The 20,246-nt window shown below is 32.5% G+C and overlaps 2 protein-coding genes across 5 annotated transcripts; one reads left to right on the plus strand and one right to left on the minus strand.

Moving 5' to 3' along the window:
• The first annotated feature begins 1,438 nt into the window (after positions 1-1,438).
• On the plus strand, positions 1,439-4,119 carry LOC107917762 (lanC-like protein GCR2). The gene is made up of 6 exons (XM_016847066.2): positions 1,439-1,784; positions 2,149-2,327; positions 2,801-2,912; positions 3,023-3,139; positions 3,241-3,555; positions 3,649-4,119. The coding sequence occupies exons 1-6, from the start codon at positions 1,623-1,625 to the stop codon at positions 3,985-3,987; spliced, it is 1,224 nt and encodes a 407-aa protein (XP_016702555.2). The 5' UTR covers positions 1,439-1,622; the 3' UTR covers positions 3,988-4,119.
• A 133-nt stretch (positions 4,120-4,252) lies between these two features.
• Positions 4,253-10,221, minus strand: LOC107917763 (WD repeat-containing protein 44). Of its 4 annotated transcripts, XR_005900033.1 has the most exons (8): positions 8,096-10,186; positions 6,600-6,690; positions 6,146-6,354; positions 6,012-6,063; positions 5,815-5,897; positions 5,585-5,678; positions 5,426-5,505; positions 5,196-5,243 (listed from the first exon to the last, which is right to left on the minus strand). XR_005900033.1 is itself a non-coding variant. In XM_041075631.1 (7 exons), the coding sequence occupies exons 1-7, from the start codon at positions 9,857-9,859 to the stop codon at positions 4,645-4,647; spliced, it is 2,841 nt and encodes a 946-aa protein (XP_040931565.1). In that variant the 5' UTR covers positions 9,860-10,221; the 3' UTR covers positions 4,253-4,644. The 4 variants fall into 4 exon arrangements, 3 of the variants coding, with proteins under 3 accessions (XP_040931565.1, XP_040931562.1, XP_040931568.1); XM_041075631.1 differs by lacking the exon at positions 5,426-5,505 and having other exon boundaries at positions 4,253-5,243; positions 6,146-6,303; positions 8,096-10,221; XM_041075628.1 differs by lacking the exon at positions 5,426-5,505 and having other exon boundaries at positions 4,253-5,243.
• Between the last annotated feature and the right edge of the window lie 10,025 nt (positions 10,222-20,246).

Raw genomic sequence — 20,246 nt, forward strand, 5'->3', positions numbered from 1 at the left:
CCAAAATTAAAAATAATAAAAACTTAATTGCAAAACAATAAAAAAACGGAAGGGCTAAAAGCAATTGGACGAATTTAAAAAAAATAAAGAAATTGAAATGAAATGGACAAAATTCACACGTCAAATTGAAAGAGAAAATAAAATAATTCAATTCCAATAAAAATAGGAAAAGTGAGAATAATTCAATTTCAAATTGAAGTAGGAATACAAAAGTAATTGCTTTTCAAAGAACAAAATACCCATATTTATATACATGGTGTTTATTAAAAATAGCCTAATTAATTTAATAAATTAAAATAAAATAAAAATAAAATAATATCTTCCTATTTTTAGCTTTTTACAATGTTAGTAAAATTTGATAACTCATTGGCTTTCTCCATCTTTTTTATTTGACCTCAATTTAGTGATTGTCTTTCAATTTGGTCCTTTTTAGCTTGTTTTCGACCGGTTACATATTTATTCGGTTATTATTTTTCTTTTTCAGGCCCAGACTAAAATTGGCCTATTACATTTTTATTTTTAATTTTTCCACCATATAAACTTTTAAAAATGTAAATAGTTAAATAATTTGCTTGATTTTAATAAGCAAGTAGTTTCTTATTTTTCTTTTGTTTCTTGAGAATATGATAAAAACCCCTGAGTTGTTTAAGCACTCCCTTAGTCCCTTTCTCAACTCAATGACTAATTTATCAATTTTCTCATTTCCGATTACATCAATTCTCTTAATATCGCCATCTTTTTAAAATTATAATAAAGTTGTTAAATAATTCCTTAACATATAATTTAATATTAATATTTTAAAGTTTGTAAGTTCAAGTCCCATCATACATGAAACCCTTTAACAATAATAGTTTTAGTTGTTCATGTATCGAAATAAAACTTTGAGAATGTGCTGCTCTTAAATGATAAATTTTCAATGCAATGACACTTAAAAAAAAAACAATTCTTAGCTTTGTATGATGTTTTGCACACTAAACCACCACTTCTAATCCATTGTCTTATTTAAAATACTAAAGTGTATTCATATTAATGTTTTAACTCATAATTAATTTTAGATGTTGGAAAATTATTTAAATAATATTTTAGTGCAATTAGTAATATTGAGATAAGCATGGTTAATTTTATAACACACGCATTGGTAATACAATAATGAAATATATATTTATAACTTTAAATTTTAACTTATAATTAAATTATCAGTTATATTTTTTAAAACTGTTGCATTAAATTAGTTAATTAAAATTTTATTATAAGTATTCTAGTTTTAATACAAATATAGATAAAAATAAAATAATTAAATATTATATAATTAAATTTTGTTGATATTATGCTTAACTTGCAGAGGAAAATAGTGATATTCAATTATTTTATCATTTTTATAAGAATTATTAAATTAATTTGATAATTATAAAAAAGATTATTTAAAATTATCAAAGATGTATGGGAAAAAAGGAGAATCGAACATTTTGATGTGATGAATGATTCAGGTGGATTTTTAAACGACACTTGTATTTGGAACCTGCTCGAAAGGTTCTTTCTTGCTCTTCCTTTTATATTATTCCTGGGAATTCAGTGAAACAGGTTTTATTCACAAAGACGAAGCTTGCAAGACGGGAAAAGAAATGGCTGATCGTTTCTTTCCAAATGAAATGCCTACTTTTGTGGCGGAATCAACTGTCTCTACAGGAACTGCCGGCGGTGACTCACTCACCACCTTCCTTTCTTTACCTTACAAATCTCTCTCTGATCACCTCAAATCCGCTGCTTTGGCCCTCAAAGAAACCGTATTCTCTCTTCAAAACTCTGTTTTTGATTTATTCAAATTTCCTTTTTTTTTAGCTTCATTTCATGCATAAATCTGTGGGATTCTGCATAGAGAAATAAATTTGGTAACTTTGCTGTATTTTTTATGTTCTGGGTATGTTGAGATTTTCTAATTTAACACCCCCTCCCCTTTTTGCTTCATTGATGTATTTGCATGTTAATTATGCGTATAGGCATTGCAATTGGCGACTTTAATGTATATTCTGTTCTGGGTTTGTTGAGATTTTATGAAATAACCAACTTTTACTTTAAGAAAAGGGGAAAACTTTTTTTTTTATCTTTCTTTCGTTTACTAAGTTTGGGAATTGTTTGGTCTGGAGTCAGGTGGTGAGGGAGACTTGGGGTTTGAGTGGAAAGAGAGTGCAAGATTATACTTTGTACACAGGAGCTCTTGGGACTGCTTATTTGGTCTTTAAAGCATACCAAGTTACCAAGAATGACAATGATCTTAAATTATGCTCTGACATTGTTAAAGCTTGTGATTCTGCTTCTAAAGACTCTGGGTAATCTCTTTTTCTTTATCTTTACAACAAGTACTGTCATATGCATTTATGTGTTTAATTTTGGACTGGATAAGTTGCTAGGTTTATCTGAGATTGTTTCAATTTGATGGATGGACTGCATAAACTTTGTTGGAGTTTGTAGATGAATATGTTTAGCTTACAATTCAAGTAATTTAGTTATTTGATTCTTGCAATAGCCAAAAAGTTTAGTTCTTGAATGCTTATGTTATTCTTAATGATAGTCTATTGCTAAAACAAGCAAGGTTTTGGAATCATTGATCTGAGTTTTGTTAATGAGAATTTTAACTTGATTAGTTTTCTGTTTTCTACTCCAAAGTGACCAACCTTGTCAGAATGGTAGCTTTCACACCGACGGGAACTCGTGAATCAGTATGGTGGACATAAGATTGCATTGGAAGTGAGTATTTCAAACTTGACCCGACCTCATATGTGATGAGATTGCATGGGTGCAGGCGTGTGACGTTCATTTGTGGACGGGCTGGTGTTTATGCTCTTGGTGCTGTCATAGCAAAGCAGTCCGGTGATACAAGTTTAGAACAGCGCTACTTGGCAAAATTCAATGAGGTGGTTCATTTTTGCTTTTCGTCTTTTAACTTTTAATTATCTTTGTTTTATTTTCTGTGTTCACTGTTCCAGTGGGTTATGTTCTGATATTAGTTTGGCTCTGAGAGCAGATCAGATTCCCCAGCGACTTGCCACATGAATTATTATATGGGAGAGCAGGGTTCTTGTGGGCCTGTTCATTCTTAAATAAGCATATTGGCAAAGACACGATATCTACCGCTCACATTGTAAGACATGTTTTTCATCTTCTCAGCCTGAATTTTCTTGTTTAAGAGAATAAAACACAATCAATTGTATTTATTTGTGCTTGGACTTGGAAATTGCGCAGCGAGCAGTTGTAGATGAAATTATTGAGTCCGGTAAACGGCTGGCGGGCAAGGGAAGATGTCCATTGATGTATGAATGGCATGGGAAGAAGTACTGGGGAGCTGCACATGGACTGGCAGGAATTATGCATGTTTTGATGGACACAGAATTGAAACCGGATGAGGTGGAGTATGTCAAGGGTACTCTTCGCTACATGATCAAAAACCGTTTCCCCAGTGGGAATTATCCATCAAGTGAGGGAAGTGAATCTGATCGTCTTGTACATTGGTGCCATGGTGCTCCTGGCATCACACTCACCCTTGCAAAAGCAGCCGAGGTACTCCACGTCACCGTACTTTTTTTTCCCCCTGCAAATTGCTTGGAAAAGAATTGCTGTATCTGAAAACCCTTATTTGCTGTAAATCAACAGGTGTTTGGGGACAAGGAATTTCTACAAGCAGCATTGGATGCCGGAGAGATAGTTTGGAAGCGAGGTCTGCTTAAGCGAGTTGGAATCTGTCATGGTATAAGCGGGAATGCGTATGTATTCCTTTCACTGTACCGATTGACTGGCAATGTGGAGTACTTATATAGAGCCAAAGCATTTGCTTCCTTCTTGTCCGATAGAGCAGAGAAACTTATATCTCAAGGAAAGATGCATGGAGGTGATCGTCCGTATTCCCTCTTTGAAGGTATTGGGGGAATGGCGCATCTCTTTCTGGACATGGTCAAAGCGTCTGAGGCCAGATTCCCTGCTTATGAAATTTAATAAGTTATGTGATAAACTTAGAATGTTATATGACATTAGCAAGTGGACCTTATGAAATCCATTCAGCATTAGAATGTTATATGACATTAGCAAGTGGACCTTATGAAATCCATTCAGCATGATTGGTGGTGAGTTTGTGGCTCCCAGCTTAAGTAAATGAGTGGTTTATATTTATTTATTTTACGTAAAATTGAATCCAAACCTTACGAAAGAGCTAAAAAACCATAAATTACATATGATGATGTTCAAGAACGTAAGAAATGAGTGAAGAAAACGAATAGTAAAAGAATTTCATTTTCAATTCAATAGGCTTTTCGCCCTATCATCTTAACTCTACAATTTCCGACATCAGAAAATACATCGGTATCTAAATTCATGGTGTAGTTCTTTTTTCTTTTTTTTTTCTCTGAACAAATCTATACTTTCCTCAATGCTCAAATGGAGTGGCTTTCCATTGCCCCCCACATCCAATGGGCAGAGGAACAAAGAAAGAAATGAAACTCAGCTAATATTACAAATCTCAACCAATATCTCACTCTCTGTACACAATTTTAACCAAAGGGAGGGAAAGGATTGTATTGACACATTATCAACTCATTCCCCCTCCCCAACCCCCAACCCTTTGATGCTACCTACCATTTTCTTTTTTTTGGTTCATCAAATTCGAACCGGTAATCCAAAATTTTGGTAAGTTCTGATCTCACCTCGTAGGCCAGCAGTCACGATCACCATACCCCAGGCTGAAATGTTTGGATTAACCCCTGAGGTATAGTCCAAACTGATCCTGGGGCTCCTGGTCCGAGTTGCCAAAAGAAGTTTTTCCTCTGGCCATGTAGGTGAGATTCTGTCAAAGAAGTAGCTATTGGTTGCACTGGAAATGGTTCCGTGGAGAGGGCTATTGGTGCACCCGGATGCTAATAAAGAACCCTCGTTTCCACTGTAATCCTCATCAGGTGTAGGAGGATGATTGGCTGTTGAAACTTCATCGATAGTGTCATCAAAACAATTTTGATCATTCAATTGCGTATCTCTTACTCCCCATGTGTCACACATGCCCGGCCAAGGGATGGCCACAGATACATCTTTACAATGGAAATGCTCATAAGAGTATGTTACAGTGACTCCTTTGTTTCTGCTAGGCCGCGATTCTGCTTCTTGTTTCCACACGTAAACATAGGAGTCCTCACTGGCAGAGACGACATATTTTCCATTTGTCGTAACAGAAGCTGAGATTTGGCTGTTTGTGTTCCGAAATCCTGTCAAAATTAACAATAGCAACTTCAGCTGAATCAGCACAACTCCAGAATTTTATATCGAGAGATACTAAACGACAACTCTGCAACTTTTTGTCATGCAACCAGGAAATTTAGGATCCAAATCTAAAACCAGAACACCAACTTTAAGAGTTGAACTCGGACCATGATACACCAGTACATACCATCACTTAGTTGAGGTAAGTGGAATATGAAGAAGAGTCAGCTTCAGTCTCCCTTACTTCCTAACTCTCAGCAAAAATCACTATCATCTATGGTCAATCCTTTCAAAATCCAACCAACCCTGTATTTTATGTTTATATCATGCAAATATGAAGAATTACCTTTAAACTTGTGAATTAAATCAGACTCATCAACAAGCCGAATTCGTGAATCTGCAGATGTGATGAGTACTTCTGATGAACTTCCAGGTGCAAACTGTTTTAAGAAAGCAACCAACGGGGGAAGAATAAAGTGAATACATGGCAGGCAAGAAATATGCAATAGGTTCCAAGTAAGGAATATCAAATTCAACTAGAACAAGGATTTATGCTTTCCTTTCCATATGGATTACCTGGAAACCTGTAATTTTCTTTTGATGAGCTTTCTTCTTTTTATTCTGCAAATTGATTTGACTTTTCGGTTGTAACTTGTTCTCTGGAGAAAGTGTAAAAATGCAAAAGTTTAACAAAAATTTCTGTGGCAAATAAATTATATAATATAGCATGAATATGCAGACACAAGGTAGAGAGAGAATGAGTAAACTTGTACCAGAAGTATCGTATAAATGGCAGCTTCCTTTGTAAGAGCCAACAAGTGCACCCTTCAAAACAATCAAAACTTCCATGAGCTAGAAAGACTTCATATATCATATAGAATGAACTCGAAATTGACCATTGCCTAACCTGGCCATCAGGTGTATAACAAGCAGCAGTGACCATTTCATGCAGATCATTCCAATCGACAACTTTACGATCAGGAATGCTCCATATGCGAACTTTAGCATCTAGGGACCCACTAATGAAGTATTTATCATCAACTGGATTAAACTGGATGCAAGTCACTGTGTCAAGGCAGATCCACAAGAATAATGCATGATTAGCAATACGTAAACCTATTTCAAGAAACAAAAAATGATATATATAAATATATTACTTTTATGTTGGATCTTTGAATTAGCGATCCCATTGAATCTAAACCAAGCACACTCAAAGACACTTTAATGTTATTTTAACTGATATGCAGCTTATTACGACTATGAAGACAGAAGGAAATTTAATAACATTCACCAATTCTAGAGAGAACGGTTACTATTTTATCAAAAAAAAAATGAAGACATGAAATTTACGATTTACTTACCATAATCACTGTGTGAAAATATTCTCAAACAAGTCTTGCTAATCAAGTCCCAAAGCCTCACTGTTTTGTCCATTGAAGATGAGAGCAATTGCTGAAAAGAACAAATAGAAAAATCTTACCAAAATATCCTCCAGCAATTTATGGGTTCATGATTCTAAAAGAGGCTAGCAGTGAAGCTGGAAATGAACATTCATTTCTAACAATAACATTCATGAGCGCCTTGAAAAAACTGGTGGTGGTAGAGAAAAAAAAAAAATTCTAATCTTTTAACTCAATGTGCACACTCAAAGTTGGTCCTATGATGATCTGAAAGACTATCATCAGGAACGGTAACATGAATGAGCGCTTTATATAAGGTACATTAAGGGCATCATCGGGAACCTTGACCAAAATCCCTGGCAAGGAAGAAGGCGTCAAAGAAACATCAAAGACAGTAACAAAACCATCGAAAAGGAATAAAGACACATCCAATAGAAAGATCAAGCTTCTCACCCGATAACTCACTCTTTGAACAAATAGAAAGCTATATGTAAGTTAACAATAATGTGAAAGTACTTTTCACTAATACTCATGTTGCACGTGGCAAAATAAATGCACGTTGAACTTGTTAGATCATTTCCTTCATGAGCCAAGATACAGCCTACTCAAATTGATTATGTTTACTAGATTCTCTAAGGCCTTGCAAAATTCCTTTACTGTTTGCTGTCCTGTTGCATCAGAATGCATGCAGGTCATTTAGCAGCCGTCTCTAGACCTAAATAGGCAATGCCAAATTAAAGAACTGGCAATAAATCACCTACAGTTTGGGAAATCAAACCTAAAAATATTTAAAATTTCACCACTAAGATCCACCAATTTCTACTTCTTGTTTGCCAACCAATTTAGAAGAATATTTACTTCATTTTTGCATTTCATAGATCCTTTGCAGCTGAAGATGACAAATATACAATTTTGCCAAGCATGGAGACAAGTGCATCGCATGCTGCGATGACAATGGTTATTATATTTTGATTAAATTTAGATTTACTTGTATCAATTATGCCTGCATTTCGTTGAATGCATTGCAGGCAGGCACCCTCTCTCTTCGTTCTCTTCAAAGTGAAACATAGTTCCATAACAAAATTCAGTTCTTCCAAAAAATCGATAAAATGTTATACAACTCTGAACTTCATCTTGCCACTAAAAACTTGATAAAAAAAGCATCTCATAGAGCACAATTTAGAAGAGTAGAAATAAAAATGCATTCCTTTGCCTACTTTGGGCTAGCAGAAAAATATAACATAAACCCTCAGTATAAGAAAAATCAACAGATCAATTTAACAGTTCAACTAAATGAAAGTAAATAGACAACAACAATATGTCTGGAGATTATGTGTTAAAAGTATTCCAAAGGTTAAGAAAAGAAAAAATGGAACACTCAATGATGATCAAACTAATAACTCTATATTTTTACATAATTCTCAAATACCTGACAGGATTGAAGAATGATGACTAACCTGAGATTTGGACCATGAGAGGTCAAGCACATCATCCGAATGTCCTTGAAAAGAACAAAAAGGTTTATCTGAAAGTGCAAAAACAGTATCTGGCACCACAATGGGGTCCAGGCTCAATGACTTGCGGCTTAGGGAAGACCTTCCTCTTCTCTTCTTCTCAGGATGGTGATCTGCAATTGGGGACAACATAGTTGTTTCTGGAGATCCATTAGCGACAAGCAAGAAGTTCAAATTCCCATCATCAACCTTTTCCATCAACTCCCCTCTCTTCTCCGAGGCAACTACCTTCCATACATGAATTTCACAATCCTCACCTGCACTAGCAAGGTATTTTCCATCCAAACTGAACTTAATACTCCAAATGGACCCATTGTGCGCTTGAATCTCTTGGCTCTTGTAAAGAGCAGTGAGTTCTTTACAAGATTTTCCATACTGCTTCACCCTCACACGCTCCGGCCCATGAAAAGAAACATCCTGGCTATCATCCGTGGCAGAACTCGATCTCCTTCCACCCTTCTCAGATGAGGTATCCCTTTCTTCGCTACTTCGCCTTTCCTTATGACCCTTTACAGTGACACTACTCGCAACGCTCTTTATGCTCTTAAACCAACTCCCTTTCTTCTTAAACTTCGAAACATCACCACCACCACCACTGCCATTGGCATCCAAATCTGCACTATCCTTATCACCCTCTTCCACATTCTGTCTCCTCATCAGTTCGTGAACAATCGGAGAATGCCCAACGCACATCTCGAACTCCTCCATGGTCAACTGCCTCCCAGTCCCAACTTCCTTCAACTTGTTCCACATCCCATCTTCTCTAATCTCTTTTACTACAAACTCTTTCCCATTATCAAGGTTCTTAATGGTACATACCTGTTCACTAGAATCCACCTCATTCCCCGCCGCATCGTCTCCACCATCAAATGATTTAGACCCAAGTTCCCCATTCACACTCTTGCTACTCCGCCCAGTGGGCGGCTTATTACAAGTAGATCCATTGCTTTCGCAGGTTCTTAAGTTAGGAGCCGCAACATTAATACGATCGCATTCGGTATTATTATTGTTATTTACAAAAGATAAACCAACAGAAAGAATCGAAGAGGAATTCGGACAGACAGATAAACAAGGAGAAGAAGAAACAGCAAGCACATTACAATCACCGTTTGATTTCGATCGTACAATTCCAGAGGAACTACTTCCCTTTTCAACTCCACGATCTTGCTCCTCTGACTCTCTTTTTACCAACCGATCCGAAGAAACTGATCTTCTCTCAAGCTGCACTCCTCTTCCTCCAGCATCACCGGCACCCATTTCCCGTCCCAGACCCAGTTCCGTTTCTGAGCCGGGTATTGACCGGGAAAGACCGGGGTCGCGGCTAAGACCCATTTCACGGTGCAGCCGAGTTCTTCTCTCGGAAACGGAGGCGGGTTCTGAGATCCAGATGTCGAACTTGGAAACGGCCATGGGGAATTTCGGGACGGGAAATGGGTGGCGGGCATTGCTGGAACGGGTAACTGGGTCGGAATCCGAGTCAGACGAAGGAGTAGTTGAGTTGGAACAAGAACAAGAATTAGAAGAAGCAATGCGATCAAGGGATTCGTAAAAGTACTCTTCTTCTTCTTCTTTTTCTTCCTCTTCTTCTTCTTCGACTACTTGAACAACTACTTGCCCTTGACCTTTGTTTCCTTCTGTCCCCTCTTCTCCTTGGGTCGAATCCTCGTCTTTCTGGTTGTTGCTTCTATCAATGGGGTTTTTGCTCATGCTTTCTTTATGAGCATTCCCATTTCAAATTGGACAAATGAACCATCAAAACCAAGCCAAACAAAATCTGGGTTTGGATTGGATCAAAGGATGGGAAGGGGGAAAACAGTGTTTGGAGGGAAGGAAACGGAGAGAAAATCAGATCCAAAGGAAAGAAAAAGAAGGCATGGGTTAGGGGAAGGAAGGAAAGAGAGTTGGGGTTTGGTGATGTCTTTGTGTGGGAGATGGTTTTGTTGGTTTTTGGTTTTTTGGGGGATGGGGCTCTATTGAAATGTGAAAGGTGAAAGGTGAAAGGTGAATGGATCATTTCTCTCTTCCAAATAAAATATTCCTACTAATCAAACAAATGGAAACATTTTGAGAGCTTAAAGAAAAGTATTTTATAGATATATATACATTTGCTTTCTTTAATGAAATTCCATTTTCCTTCTCTCTTTTTTTCACTTTCCTTCCTCATAAAACATCCCATTTCCATTTTTTTAATTATTTTTTAGTAAATTACAATAATAAATAAAACTCGAACAGTAAATATAATAAATATAATTAATACGATTTGAATCTAGACTACACTTAAAACGATAAACACTTTTAATCATATGAGATTTATTTTTATTTTTAATTATTATTACATCAAAATTAATATATTTGAATAAAATTCACATATGATATATCCGTAAATTAAATAGACAAAAAGTCTATTCTATAAGATGCCGTGGTCAATTCAAAAGTTGGAAAAGAAAAAGGAAACAAAGGTGTATCACTATCAACTATGAAGCAAAAGTTCATATATTTAACAAAATATATATTTATTTTTATTATAAAAATATTTTTTTCATAACTAAGACATAATTTAGTATTTAACAAATAAAATAAAATTAGAAGATAAAAAATTTTATATACCAATTCAAGAATCATGTAAAATTTTTTTTTATAATATGTTGATGTATTTTTAAAATATTTATTTGATCTCTTTTGATATCATTAACATATTCTTAGTTGAAAGAAGAAAGCAAATTGGGCCTAAAGCTAAAACCATGAAAGCCCAAAAAATTGGCATTTGTTGACTTGTTAGAAAAAGAAGAGCTAAATGTAAGCAACTACCAACTGTTTGTACATGGTACCCAGCCCATTACTATTAAGTGAAGATGACATCCCATAGCTTAAATTTCAACCACTTTTTGGGACCATTTTTATTAATATTTCTCACATTCTCTTTTTTGGGGGGTTTCAAAATTTCACCTTTTTTGCTTTTATAGTAAGCTAAGATGATGATGTTTTTTTCAACATGTAGGTGGATATTTTTTTTCTTTCTTTATTTCTGCTAGATTTCATGTGGTAGAAACATTAATAAGTATGAAGGGTCATTATCTATGCTTTGATAACCCCAAAACAAAACATATATATGTACTAACAATCTTTTGACTTCTCTCACCTTAAAATTTAAATAACACACAAAATTAAATAGCATTTTTCAATAAATAAAGTTGATTTTTAGTACTTTCTACTAAGTTTGATGTAGTGGAAGTTCACCTAGTCTTTTAATTGCGCCATCAGAATCTGATGTCTGCTCATGAGAATGAAATACATTTCATGATTAATTGTTTATCTTTTCGGAGAGCTTCCATGACGAAGGGATTAATAATTATGACGATAATGAGTATCATAATTTCAATAAAATAAAATTTTCTACTATATGATAATGTTAGGTTACATTTTACTATATTTTAATTCACTATAAAATTTGGGTAAACTACACCATTAGTCATTAAATTATTGATAAATTTTTATTTTAGTCAATTAAAAAAATTGCAATTTTATCATTGAATTATTCAAAAGTTTTTTATTTGAGTTAATGGGTTGTTACGTTTTTTTTGTTTAAATTCTGCCAACGAGCTCCGAGCAACTATTTGACAATCGATACAATTGATCAGTACCCATCGACGAGTAGAAGAACATACATTGACCCAAGTCGATTTGACGGTCAATGTCAATATTGGAGAAAATAGTTGTTTAAATTATGGTTTACAAATTCGTGACATCTAAAGTTGTTTCACAAAAAAAACTGAATTATAGAAGAGAAAGAGAGCTTTCGATTGGTGCATGCAGGGCAAACAGAGAAATCCATATAACATTAATTTTAATAGCACAATAACTTAAATGAAAACTTTTGAATAGTTCAAAGACCAAAATGAAAACTTATCCATAATTTAATGACTAACTGTGTAAGTCGACCTTTAAAATTTTAGAACTTTCTAGTAAGGTAGCATTGTGTTTTGGCCATTTAGGCATGAGAGAATGAATGGCAAATGCTAAAGAGAAGAGGCTTGCTATAATTTGAGCATAGGAGTGTTTTAGGTATACATAAATTTGAGGGTGTTAATGGGGGTGGTGGAGTAGTCTTAGAGACCTAAGCCGTAGGGTGTGGGGATTATGTTTGTCAACACAACACATTGAAGAAAAAAGATAGGGCAAGTCAAAGACAGAAAAAGGTTTCCTTTTCTTGATTTTAATCATCATATAATACCTTTAATCACGTGTTACTTGTAAATGCCTTTGGTTTCCACTCCAACCCCAACCATGCCTATATTGCTAGACTTATTCAATATATACATGAATTTTGAAATGCAATTTTAAAGTTTATAATCCTTATTTTATCTTCAAGTTGGGAAGTAGTTAATGTTTTTGGATAATGTCAATAACAAGGGACATAAATTTATGAATGCGAAGTTGAGTTATCTTAAAAGCATAATAAATTAACCATTTAATCTCGATATTAATAATCTTTTTCATATTCGAAAAATGAGGTGTTGTTTGTAAAAAAAGGGTTAATGTAATTTTTGGTCCCTAAATTTTGTACATTAACTTAAGTGAGTTCATTTTAGTTTCCAAATTTGAAAAAACAAATATAAAAGTTTAATGATCTAATATTTTAATATTGTGCCACATCATCACGTAAAAAAAGTTGACCTAATGACATGGTACAATCCCATAATATAAGATTATCAAACTTGTACGTTTTTTCAAGTTCAGGCATTAAAGATTTAGATACTAAAGTGAATAAAAAAATATAAATATCAAAGTAAACCTAATTGTAAAATTTAAAAATAAAAAATTGCATTAACCCTAAAAAAATAAATTTTTAAATTACAAAATTCAATTTAGTATTGTGTATTTTTTTGAATTATTAGATGTAAATATAGAGTTTTAAAATATTTTTTCCATGAAAAATGGGGTGACTTTTGAAACCTAATTAACAACTTGCAAAACAAAATTAAAGAAATGATTCATTACCGAAACAATAATAGAGGACTACATGTATGTATATATATACACATATGACCTTGAAAAATGAACCCCCAAACACATACAAACATGCTTAGGACTAATATTGTTTTTAAACCTACATAACATAGCTATCAAAATCCCATTTTTTTTTTAAAAAACCCTATAAAGAAGAAATGTCTTATCTTTTACCCCTTTCAAATCTTCAGCAAAAAGGGTACAATTACAACTCATTGTTGAACATTAAGCATGAGGAGCTCGTGCATGAATTTTTATAATATAATTATTAGCCAAATGAGAAGAACCCTAGAAGCTAAACCCTAAAAAGCCTTTAGATCATCAGTCGGTGGATTTAGCCTATATCCACCTAATTAACTATTAAATAATTGTCTGAGAATTAATCACAAGGAAATTAACCATCTATGGGGGGTGGTACTGTTTTGTTTTGTTTTTATATATATATATAATTGCATGTGCAAAACAACATAGAAGGAGTCAAGTATGGCAGGTGAGTTCAAAATGAAAATTATATGCATCCATTTCCAGGAGTTTTACAGTTTTTTTTTAACATATATGTGACAATTTTGTTTATATTATAACAACAAAAGCGTTAAAAATATATTATCCTCTTATTTATAGACTGAGAATAAATTATGAGTAATTTTAATTATGTCAAGAAAAATAAATATAATTAAAATTTATAATAAAATTGTTAAAATATATATATATAACTTTCTCCCTCAAATATGTTTAGAGTCCTTATAATTAAAAAATATATGTTTTTACATGCAAATTAAAAAAGTTTCAATAAAAAACAATAACCTGAGACAATAAAAAGAAAATGCAAGAAAATGAAGAATGAAACATAGGATAGTGGGAGAAGTGTAAGAAAAAAATAAAGAAGGAAGAAGGTGGAAGCCAACTAAGCATATAAGGGAATGGAATGGATGGTCCAAAATACAAAGGCAAGTGGGGGGTGACATAGATTGCAGCTAAGGCTTCGGCAACCAACTTAAACCAAAGTCATATCATTGACTTTCATTTTTCTATTATTTATTTTATATTTCTACCCTAACGAAATTGTCAGTCTCAGACAACCAATCACCTTCACTCAGTCCTAATGCAATGCAACAAACCAAACTACACTTAGTCTTGTCAAACTATCTAACTCCTTTTCAGCTAAAAACAATATCTTTTGATAGCTACATCTATTATACGGATATTTTATTATTAAATTAGTTAATTTAATTTATATATTATTACAAAAATTAAATAATGTCAAATTATATTAGTTTTAATATTTATTATTTTAAAAAAATATTGTTTACTATTTAATAAAATTAATAATTTTAAAATTTTTATAGTTTTGTAAATATAATCTTTTGTTTGAAATATTTTCAGGACATTTTTTTATACAATAAATGTTTATTACAATTTGGACTTGATTCTTTTTAGTAGTATAATGACAAAATTAATCTATTTAATAATAAATTAATTAATTTGATCTAATTCCTATAATATAGGGACCTCTTAATTATTTTAACTAAAAACAAAAAAAAAATTTCCATAAATTTGAGTCAAATGGTACACATTTTCTAATAAGTATTCAGATGTTATTAATTAATAAAATACATATTTGGTTTAATTGTTGAATCTGTAATAATGATTAAAGGTTAAAAGTTTAAGTCTTTATCATGTTCACTTGTTTTAAATCCATTCAATTTTTTTTGTTGATTTATTATTGGTTGAATTGAATTTTTTGTGTTTAAATTTTGCTAACTTTTTGTACTTTTCGATTTAGTTCATGTATTTTTATTTTTAGAAATTTATTCTCTTTATTTTTTAGATTTTAAAATTATGTCTCAATTGTTACTGTTAGTATTGTTTTGTTAAATTCAAGTTCATCACAACATCATTTTTTTAGGTACATTGCTACCAAGTGAATTTTTTTTTCAAAATTTCACACCAACAAATCTAACCCCCTAAAAAACTTAAAAAGTGTTAACAATTAGATCTTAATTTTAAAATCTAAAAAGTAAAAACACTAATTTTCTAAAAATAAAAATACAAAAACTAAATTTTAAATTTATAAAAAATACAACAACCTGTGATATATATTTTAAACTTTTTTATCCATTCATTGGATTTCTAACTTTTTAGATCTATATATATATTTTTATTTTATAATAGCTATAATCATACTAATAGATAATTAGAAATATTGTATATCATAATTATTAAAGAGATGTTAATCATTGCAAAGCACAAATCCAACCTAATAAATTAATATAACTCTAGACAAGATCTCAAGATATAATGAAACTTGAGTAAAAAATAAATCCAGACAAAGCGCATAAATACTTTACATAAAAATGTAAAGTTTTTTTAAATATATCATTAAAATTTAAAAAAAATAAATATATATTAAAAATAGAAAAAACAAATTTAATCATAGCTTCAATTAATCTTTTAAACTGGTTCAATTAGTTTCAAACTATTTATAAATCAATTAATTTAACTATTTCTTTTGGATAAATATTTCAAACAATTCTCAATTTGGACAAAATCAAATTTTAAAAAGTTCTGAAGAGGCAGTCTAATCTAATTATCTCAACATAGCTTAATAAGAAAAATAAAAGGAAAAACCCAAAAGAAAACAAAAAAAAAATCCACCCCGAAAAGAAGTGAAAAAGTAAAACCCTAAAATAGGTGATGCACCCATTTCGTTGCACAGCACATTCTTCGAGTTTTGAGGAAATCAAAGATGGTAACAAGTTTTCAATTCTGATCATAAAAGCTTTTGGGGCTAAGAATTGTCATCTCAGAATCAGCATCTTCCAGTGTTTAGGGTGGTGCATTGCAATGCTTTCGCCTTCCCTACTGCCTGGCCTTACACAATTGTATATATATAGGTGGATATTTGATACCCATCTGTAAATTTTTCATTTGTAATATATCTAATAATTTTATGTATATAAAACAAACAAAAAAAAAAGTCTTTGATGCTGGTATAGCAGTGGTTATGTGATTGTTTATTTTATGATTCATGTTTGAAAATTATGTTGTTCTTTTTAATATTGTATTTTAAAATAGAGTGCTCATGTTTAAAATTTAAAAATAATATTGTTAAAAAAAGGACGATCACATATTTCGAATAAATTAATTTTTATGAATCGTAAAACGAACATGAAGGCCACATTAATTACACAAAAAAATTACAATAATATTTGGAGTTAATTTAACATCGCTTTGGAAACCTGTCGTGGAAAAACATTTTTGAAAATTTTTATTTAAGATTTAAATGTTTAGTATTGTTGTTAAAGAAACAATTTTGAAAAGATAAATTTTTAATTTTAGATATTTTTTGTAAAATAAAAATATATGTTTAAATGATATTAAAATTCATTAATATTATCATGTTTCAATAAAAAATTATAATATTTTGATATATGAAATATAAATTTTAAATGCTTTAAGTAATTAATATAAATTATTTGTGAAATTTAAGTTGAATATATAAACAATAATTTAGATATTAAAATATAACATTACAAAATTAAATATATAATGTTATATATATTTAAAATAAATTTTAATATTGAAAAATTGTATACTTAATATAAATATTATATAAAATATATTAGGGAGATAAAACAAAAAGAAATAAAAGAAGTAATTGATGTCAACTTCAGATAAATTTTCTAAATTAAGAAAATTCATATTCATTGAGAAAATTTTATCAAGATATTGAGAAGCTTTGAAAATTTTGCACCCCACAATGATTTTCATTTCTAACAGAGGACACTAGTAAATGGCTTGTCATACGATTTGACAAGAACAAGAGTTCAATTTTATTCTCAAATCAAATCTTTGAGATGTTGCATTTAATCTTCCATTCCTACCTCTTGATGGACCATTTGCCCACCCATAATTTTTTTTTTTAAAAATATACATTTTTCTCATCACTGCTCGAATTAGAATTGAAGCAAGGATCTTTTGTATTTTTAATGACTACATAAATTTTTTATTTCAAAAAATTCGATTTTGTGTCGGAATTGGTTATACGAGAGGTTTTTGAGAATGAATATCGAGTTGATTTTATAATTCTTTATTAGTGGGTAATAATTGGAAATTAACATTAAACTGGTTAGTATTAAGAAAATTAGAATTTGAGAGATGGAGTATTTTGCAAGAAAAATAAAATCGGTGAGGCAAATGTCATAAAGTTAGAAACTTGGATTAGTATTAGTAGGAGGCTTTAAGAGGAAAATAGCCCAAGGGCATTAGAGCAAATAGACCAAGAGGCAAATTTTAGTTGGAGGGAACAATTTTTGCTACTTCTTTCATGCACACTAAAATCTATTACACAAAATTCTCTTGATTTTCCCTCAAATTCTCTCCAATCCAGTTCCGTCAAATTCAATTTGGTAGGTAAATTTCTCCATTGATTTTTTCATTATCTCTATTAAAGAATATCTAATATTTGTATAGAAGATTTATAAAAGATTACGTAGCAGATTTGTAGGGATTTATATTTGATTAGATTTTATTTCTTTCCTTGGAGAACAAGCACTACATGTATATATGTATTCTTTGATAGAGTAAAGCACACAATAATTCTATTCTCTCCTTCTTTCTTTCGTTTCTTCTTTCACTATGTAATTTCATTTCATGTATCAGGTTTTTTTACTCAACTTAGTGAGTTTGTGTTTCATTATTTCGAACTTGGAATGTTTGGATATTTTGTGGATTTCGCTTCCAGTGTTGACCTTAGATTTCGATCTATCCCATAGGTTCAGGTGTTTGATAGGCAACGACTTCAAATTTCATTTGGTGTTTTTGGATGATTCGGGTACTATTCATGGGCACTGTTCATGATACTATTTTTTGTCTGTCTTTTGGGTTGTTTGACTTGATTTGGGCTACTGTAGTACTGGCTTTCGATTTCTTTAATTCGTGTAATACTTGGTATTGTTTGATTCATATATGATGATTGACACGAAAGTAGCTGCAAGTGAGATGATTCAAGTGATGTCCAAAATTACGCAACACAAAACTCAATGGATCCAATTATCTTGATTGGAGTAAGACGGCCTAGATTTACTTAAGAAATATTGACAATGATGATCACTTGGTCAACACCCAACTGATGAGACCTAGTAGGCTTGGCTAAAAAACGATGTATGATTACTTTTGTAGATCGAAAACTCTATTGACAATAAGGTAACTGCCTTGATTAATCATTGTGAATGCGTTAAGAAATTAATGGATTATTTAGTTTTCTGTATTATGGGAAAAGGAAATATTTCTCGTATGCATGAGGTGTGTCGAGCGTTTTATAGTCCAAAAATGAAGACAGGCCTCTCACAACAAATTTTATGGACTTTAAGAAAATGTACAAAGAACTCAATGTTTTATTACCATTTAGTTCGAATGTGAAAGTACAACAAACCCAACAGGAGCAAATGGCTATTATGAGTTTTCTCTATGGTTTTCTTTTAGAACTTGAGGCTGTTAAATCCCAATTTCTTTCAAGTTCTGAAGTTTCATCATTACAAGATGCCTTTCATGAGAATACTGCGGACCGAAAACTCATATTCTATTTAAACTCATAGTAATGCACTGGTGAGCCATGGTAATAAGACACGAGGACCAGCCGGTCATGATAAGGGTAGTGCTAGTCATAGCTAGGAGACAATGGGAAATGTTTGCTATTATTGTTATAAGTCTACCCGTACGAACGTTATTGCCAAAAGCTTTAATACAAAACGAGGAGACCACAGTTAACACATGTTGCAACAACAAGTACCAAGACCATTCCACCATTTGAAAAAGCCACTTGTAACACCCCTTACCCGTATTCGATGTCGAACAGGGTACGAGGCATTACCGGACTTAAACACAAACAAACATACATTTCCGAGTCACAAATTTTCGTCCAAATTAAAACTATTCATATACAATTACAATGTCCCTAATATGAGCTTACGAGGCCCAAAACATACTTTAGAGGCTGTTCAAGACTAAACCGAGAACTTTAGAAAATTTCACATCACTTAAAAAATTTTCGACTAAATAGAGGTCATACGCCTGTGCGGATATGGGACACGCCCGTGTCCCAACCTCATGTAACTCTTTGTTTGTCACCCAATAACAATTTGAAGATAGAATGCCAAGTCACACGCCCGTGTGTTAGGCCGTGTGGTCGATTTAAAATTTATAATTTTCATAAAATAGGTGCAGACTTCACACGTCTGTGCTTGAGGTCGTATCATACACATGGCTGAGACACACGCCCGTGTCTCTGTCTGTGTGCTCAATCCTGAGCATTCTGTTTTGCAAAAATTAGGGTGCAGAGGACACGACCTAACACATGCCTGTGGGGCAAACCGTGTGTCACACACGGCCTAGACACACGCCCGTGTGGACAAAAATAAGGCTAATTACCAAGCCATTTTGCCACCCTTTGATGCACACACCTACACAACACAACATAGCACCAATTCAAGCATTTACATACAGCCAAATCAGCCACAATCAAGACATCCACACATCAATTACATGCTAGCATCTATTATACACAAACATCACATACTCATCAACTCAAATCATGCAAGTTTCCACATTCATGAAGGACATCATCATATAAATTGATCATACCAATAGTAGCCAATTTCAAATGGCCTTATACAAACTGAACTTTCACCCAATATAAGCCAATACATTTGGCCAAATCAATTATGACACATAACAAAATAACCAAGTCCTCTATACATGCCATAACTCAAAATGTTGAGATCATTGGTACCAAAATAATTGATGATAGTGTGAGTGGATCTCCGACAGTCTCCTATCCCCTAGCTAGCTTGGTGACACTATAAGACAAGGGAAAGGAAAGGGGAGTAAGATTTAAAGCTTAGTAAGTTCTTATGCAAATAATAGGCATCATAACCACATAATAACCATACAATTAACATGATGAAATATGGCATGAATGTCATTAAAATCTTATAGTCATATCTTATTGAATCACAATCTTACCAATGGTTCATCACATATCGAGCTCATTACAAATGAGTTTTACGTACATACCTTTACCAACTCG

The sequence above is a fragment of the Gossypium hirsutum genome, chromosome A01 (genome assembly GCF_007990345.1).
Source record: "Gossypium hirsutum isolate 1008001.06 chromosome A01, Gossypium_hirsutum_v2.1, whole genome shotgun sequence".
Lineage (NCBI taxonomy): Eukaryota > Viridiplantae > Streptophyta > Magnoliopsida > Malvales > Malvaceae > Gossypium > Gossypium hirsutum.

What these genes read in the sequence shown, in the direction of transcription:
- LOC107917762 (XM_016847066.2), top strand. Translation starts at nt 1,623, where the DNA reads ATGGCTGATCGTTTCTTTCCAAATGAAATGCCTACTTTTGTGGCGGAA. An exon ending in ACTTGGCAAAATTCAATGAG is followed by an intron (nt 2,913 to 3,022) that starts GTGGTTCATTTT and finishes CTCTGAGAGCAG; the next exon opens with ATCAGATTCCCCAGCGACTT. An exon ending in CGATATCTACCGCTCACATT is followed by an intron (nt 3,140 to 3,240) that starts GTAAGACATGTT and finishes GAAATTGCGCAG; the next exon opens with CGAGCAGTTGTAGATGAAAT.
- LOC107917763 (XM_041075628.1), bottom strand. Translation starts at nt 9,859, where the DNA reads ATGAGCAAAAACCCCATTGATAGAAGCAACAACCAGAAAGACGAGGAT. An exon ending in TCTCATGGTCCAAATCTCAG is followed by an intron (nt 6,691 to 8,095) that starts GTTAGTCATCAT and finishes TGTTCTTTTCAG; the next exon opens with CAATTGCTCTCATCTTCAAT. An exon ending in CCATTTATACGATACTTCTG is followed by an intron (nt 5,898 to 6,011) that starts GTACAAGTTTAC and finishes CACTTTCTCCAG; the next exon opens with AGAACAAGTTACAACCGAAA.